At 42.6% G+C, this 6,000-nt stretch overlaps 1 protein-coding gene across 6 annotated transcripts in view; it reads left to right on the forward strand.

Moving 5' to 3' along the window:
* The window catches only part of PDE10A (phosphodiesterase 10A), a 398,987-nt gene that overhangs the window by 236,747 nt on the left and 156,240 nt on the right, over positions 1 to 6,000 (forward strand). The window contains exon 1 of one of the 6 annotated variants that reach the window (XM_042479361.1): positions 834 to 975. The exons of the other annotated variants lie outside the window; for them this stretch is intronic. Coding sequence (XP_042335295.1) covers positions 834 to 975 — 142 coding nt within the window. Of the gene's footprint in view, positions 1 to 833; positions 976 to 6,000 lie in introns of those variants that run through there. 6 annotated transcript variants of the gene reach the window in all.

Consider the following 6,000-nt stretch of genomic DNA (forward strand, 5'->3'; position numbering starts at 1 on the left):
TTCCATGTGGAAAAACCTACACATATTTTGAAGATGATGCAGGAGCAAAAGATCAATGCAGAGGGCTTTCAAGCCACTCAAGAGAACAATTCCTTTACCAGTTCCCCACAACCAGAGTTTTGTGACACTATTTTTTTTCACAGGCTGCATCTGCACTGCAGAAATAATCCATGTTGACAGCACTTTAATTGCCGTGGCTCAATACTATGGAGTTGTGGGAATTGTAGTATTGTGAGATATTCAGCCTTCTCTGTCAGAGAGCTCTGGTGCCACAAGAAACAACACTTCCTAGAATTCCATAGCATTGAGCCATGGCAGTTAAAAGTGGTGTCAACCTGGATTATTTCTGAAGTGTGGATGCAGCCATAGTCTCTGGTATGCCTGGACCATATGTCCTTAGACCCATAAAGCAGTCCTGTCGCCCCCTGTCTGTGCTGCCTGGCTTGTGAGAAGTTATAGTTAAGGCCCATGCCTTCTTAGTTTTGATGAAAATGTTCTGGTATTTTATGTTTATTTTGAGATTATTTTGGGATATATATTCTGTGAGTACATGTGGATAGAACACACTTGTCTGATTGCATTTGAAGTGATGTCACAAGAGATCCCGAGGATGAACATTCTAAGAAGAGCCAGTTTGTCAGCTGAACAGAAGACAAGTTGATCCTCACTTGATCTGTGTGCTGACAGTGCAGTGAGAGCATAACTGCTTTTTAGCCTAAGCCATTTTTGAGTACTGTTTTGAGACAGCATGTGAATCTTAGCTGTCATGTGCTCTACCAAGCCTTTGATGTCCCACCAGCTTTAGTACTGTTAAAAGTGCTTATTCTGAGAACATGGATAACTCTCTTTTTAAAACAAAAATTTCGCCACCTAGAAAAGCTTCACCCCAAATGTCAGATGCCTTAACTACAGAGAGTAGAAACAGCCTGAGATCTAAAATTGCAGACTCTATTGCTGTGGCAGAGAAAAAATTGGGTGAGTCAATATGAAATAATACCTCAATGTCTTGGGACTGCTTATTGGAACAGTTTAAGTTGTAGTACAGTCGGCCCTTCTTATACATGGATTTTTTATACACAGATTCAAGCATCCACGGTTTGAAAATGTTCAAAAAAAGTATAAATTTCAAATATCAAACCTTGATTTTCCATTTTTTATAAGGGATACCATTTTGCTATGTAACTTTTAGTACTCACCTCAGTTACTGACTCTGACTTGAGCATCCCTGGATTTTGTTATACACGGGGGATCTTGGAACCAAACCCCAGCATATAACAAGGGTCCACTGTAGTATATTTATTTATTATATTTATTACAACCCTATGAGATAGGCTAGGCTGAGAGATGGTAACTGGGGCAGAATCACTCATGAGCCTTCAACTCTGACCTGTGATTTTTATTTTGGGTTCTCCTTGGTCCTAGTCTGACATGCTAACCCATGAGTGCGGATAGCATAGCCCCTCCAGGTATTGCTGAACTGCAAATTATGGCAACATTCCTAGACAACACATTTTATATTTTAATGCAAAACCTTATATATTTTAATGCTTCTGTTTTTAAATTGTATTTTTAAATTTGCTGTTTGCTGCTTTGAGTCCCTACATTAGGAGAAAGGTGTGATATGAGTAAACAACAACAACATTCAAAGTTCTAACTGGCCTTACAATTTATCATCTATTTATTTATTTATAAAAACATCTAAAAGCAAAACTTAAAAATAAAATTTTAAACCCTTAAAATCCTCTATTTAAAACAACCTGGGATGGTGGCAGGACCAAGTGAAAACCTTCCTCGGAAAATCTTAGGGCTGTAGCTGCTTTGTATGGGGAGATACGGTCTCTAAAATAGTCTCAACCTTAGGCATGTAGGGCTTTATAGGTCATGACTAGCACTTTGAATTGTGTCTGGAAGCGAACTGGTAGCCAGTGAAGCTGTTTTTATACAGGAGTTATATGCTCCCTGTAACTGGCTCTAGTTACTGCGCACATACCTCTTATTGTAAACATTTGTCTAAGGACTGAGGCTTGTTGGAAGGACTGTTCCTGCTTGGGGAAATAATGTGGGAGGACATGTGAGGGGGGCCTTTTCCACTGTGGCATTTTGGTTGTAGAATACACTCCCTTTGGATGCTTGATAGGCACTAACTAACACTGGCTTCATTTTGGCACCTAATATCATAGAATCATAGAGTTGGAAGAGACCACAAGGTCCATCCAGTCCAACCCCCTGCCATGCAGGAACTCACAATCAAAGCATCTGTGACAGATGGCCATCCAGCCTCTGTTTAAAGACCTCAAATAAAAACAGGGCTTTTGAGTAAAGCCTTCAGGGCCTATTTGATTCACAAATGCCTATGTCCAGGAATTCTCAAAGAGTGATTGCTAGTAGTTCTAAGCTTGCTTCTGCCAGTTTTTAAAAATATCCTTGGATGTAGTTCTTCTGGCTTTAGAGACTTGAATTCATTTGGAGCAGCCAGGTAATCCTGTCTTACCTCTTTATTTATTCTGTGCTGCATTTCCCCTACTGCATCATCAGTTCCATTTTTCCTAGGTTGAGCAGTGTTCTCCTTTTGGGAGACAACTGAGGCAAAGAAGTATTGAGTAGTCCTGCCTTTTCTCTGTCTTCAAATACACACACACACACACACACACACATTTTGGCTCTGATAAAAAGTTTTAGGAAGTATTTTCCACTTTATACATTGCTACAAAAGCAATCAGTATATTATTTTTTGTATTAAGTCTTTGGCCTAAATATCCTACAGGCATCAGATCCCTTCTGAACTTGAAAGTGAAACAGGGTCACGTCTGCTTAGTAATTGGATCAGAATATACCAGGTGCTGTAGGCTGTATTTCAGAGAACAGAATTGGCAAAACCACCTCTGAGTATTTCTTGCTGAAAAACCCTACAAAATTCATGGGATCATCGTAAATCAACAGGTAACCCAAAGGCACAGGCACACATTGACAGACACAGACAATCAAAATGTAGAGGCTTCCGGCCACTTTGAAGGTGTGACATTTAGACGGCACACAGCTTCAAACCAGCTGGAAGCTGTGCCAAAGCTGTGCTCTGGTTCTTAAGACTGGAGCAAAAAGGATCTGGGATAAGCTGACTCCTGGCGGCGTTGGTCGGCCTCTGCATGCATGGGCTGTTTTGAGAGCAGGATTCTGATCTGTTTTCAGACAGAGAGGACTCAGGCCAGTATTTCATACCCGTCTGCTCTCCCCTCCCACACACTATGTCTTTAATTCATGAGGTAGAAAAAAGTTACTCTTTACTATGAGTTTGCGTGGGCATTTTACCCACCACTTCAGTTAAGCTTGTATGAAATTATCTTTTCATGTGGCTTGTCACTGTAGTGGACTCTGGTATATTGCTGAAGTTGTGCTAAATGTAAAAGATTTCTTTTCAGAGTAGAACTCTGCATTTCATCATTTCTTATACGTGTATGCTATGAAAAGTAAACTACATACTCTAGCAGTATACAAGCATTCTTATTAAATTTACACTTGGAATAAGTTTTATAAGCATGACTACAGTAAGTCATACTGTGAATGGTCAATCTTTTCCAAATTAAACACAGCCATATTTTTAAAGAAATATATCCACAAAAACCCAAAGTCTACATTCTTTGACAGTGCTTGGTCAACATGAATCTATTGTTGTTATTTCTTAGCCAGAATATAGGCTACCTAGATCTGTACAGTCTGATCAGCAGCTGGCATTTTTGAAATTACTTGGCTTTTCTCTTTCTTTCTTTCTTTCTTTCTTTCTTTCTTTTTTCTTTCTTTTTTTTTTGGCTATCAAGTAAATTATGTTAAGTGAATTGAATCTTTGTTGTTGTTGTTAACTGCCCTTGAATCGATTTTGACACATAGTGACCCTGTGGATAAGATATTTCCAAGAATCCCTGCCTTCCATTGCTCTGCTTAGCTCCTTAAAACTCATACATGTGTCCTTCTTAATAGAGATGATTTAGCAGTCTTAATAGAGACTATCTAGCATGTGGCCTTCCTCTCTTTCTACTTCCCTCCACCTTTCCTAGTATTATTGTTTTTTCTAATGAGGTCTCCCTTCTCATTATATGTCTGAAGTATGAGAGTCTCAGTTTCATCATCGTGGCTTCCAGGGAGATTTCTGACTTGATCTCCTCTAGGACCAATGAAATATAGAATCAGATCATTGTCAGATTGACATTTTTTTGGTGTGTGACACAGTGGACCAGATGTCCCCATGATGGGGTTGGGCAGTAGATGTCCTGTGCTTATAGCCTCATCTGCCCCCATTTCCTGCTACTTTTGGCAGGTTTGTTCTAAATATTTTGTGGAAATACAGAATATCCATGATGCAACTGCATATTAAGAAAATTAGAATCCGATGATGATGATGATGATGATTGTTTATAACACCCTTTTCACCAGATATATAGCAAACATAAACACCAAAAACAAACATAAAAACCAACAATATTCTGTCATAACCTACAGTGTGTGTGTGTGTGTGTGTGTGTGTGTGTGTGTGTGTGAACAATTACAGTACTCCTTTTTCTTTAAATAAATTTTCCCTCATGGATTCATGTGATGGTTATCAGAGTGATTAAGAATTCTTGAGAGCAAAGTGAAGTTCCACTTTGGGAGCCTCTGGCGGGGTACAGACCGCCGCTTTGCAGCGGTCTGGCGCCGCCGCCAGAAGGTCCGCGGGGGAGCCGGAGCCTTCAAACGGCCCGACTCCCGCGCGGACCGAAAAAAGAAGCTCCAAAATGGAGCTTCTTTTGGCGTCGCGTTTGCGACGTAGCGAGGCGCCAGGGGCGCGCTCGCTACGTCAGCAGCGGCGCGACGCGTCTGGACGCTAAGCGTCCGATACGCAAAGATGGCGGCGCCCATGTAGAAAGGGCGCCGCCATCTTGTACGGACGGAGTCCGTAATAGGCCCAGGGGCGTCTAAAAGAGACGCCCCTTTTTTAAAATGGGACGTCCTCCGGACGTCCCAAAGGGCCGTCTAGAAAGCCCCTCTGTTTTGTGTCCCTAGCACAGCATCTTCTTCCCAGGGCACAGCCTTCCTGCAAACACCCAGAAAGGTCAGATAATCTTGTGCTTGGTTGTCTGGCTGAAGGTGTGACTTTCCAGTGCAGATGTTGGAAGAGAAAGTCTTCATTCCAGTCCAGTGGCATCCCAGCCCTGAGTGTCACCTGCTATGGGGTGTGGGGGCTTGGGGTTTGGGCTCCAGGGGGCAGGGCCAAGAGGCCACATCCTTTTCCGCCCTGCCCAGTGTCACTTTACTCACAAGTAAAGCAGCATATGGTAGGGAAATGGGGGGTGGGCTGGGCCCTTATCCTCCCTGCCTACACTGCTTTTTTGTTGTAGTTAACTGCCCTCAAGTTGATTTCAACCAATGGTGATGCAAGACAGGGAGGTAGGGTGCACTGGGCCCTATTCTTCCCTGCCCAGCACTGCTTTACTCACAAGTAAAACAGCATCAGACAGAGAAGTGGGGGAGGGGAATGCTCAGCCAGATGTCACCACTTTTCTGGGGTGTCACCCTGTGTGACCCTGCACCCCCTTAGTGACATCACTGCTCCAGTCCCCTCTGCAAGTGTATAAGGGCTCCTAGATTATGACTCCAGTTAATCTTCTTTCAATGGACTCTCCCACCCTCCTTCACTTGGCTTTACCACTACATGTAGATTCTGGTGTTGTCATGTTCTGCTGACTTTGGTGTATGGATGTTTAATTCTTGTCATAGCTTTTAGGATGGAGATTTGGGCATTGGCTGCATCCCTTTTCAGGAGAAACAGAGGCCTCCACACCCTTTCTCTCCTGCTTTGTGGATCTCCCGGTATATCAGATACTTTAGGATCTTGAGGGATGAGGCATTTGAGTGGGCCCAGCTTAGAGATCACTCCCTCATCCCCAGGTGGCAGCAGAAACCCCACAGTGACTTTTGCCCATGTTTATTCCCACAGCAGGTAGACTATGCTGTGCCAAGGCTTTAAGAAGT

The sequence above is a fragment of the Sceloporus undulatus genome, chromosome 1 (assembly GCF_019175285.1).
Source record: "Sceloporus undulatus isolate JIND9_A2432 ecotype Alabama chromosome 1, SceUnd_v1.1, whole genome shotgun sequence".
Classification (NCBI taxonomy): Eukaryota; Metazoa; Chordata; class Lepidosauria; order Squamata; family Phrynosomatidae; genus Sceloporus; species Sceloporus undulatus.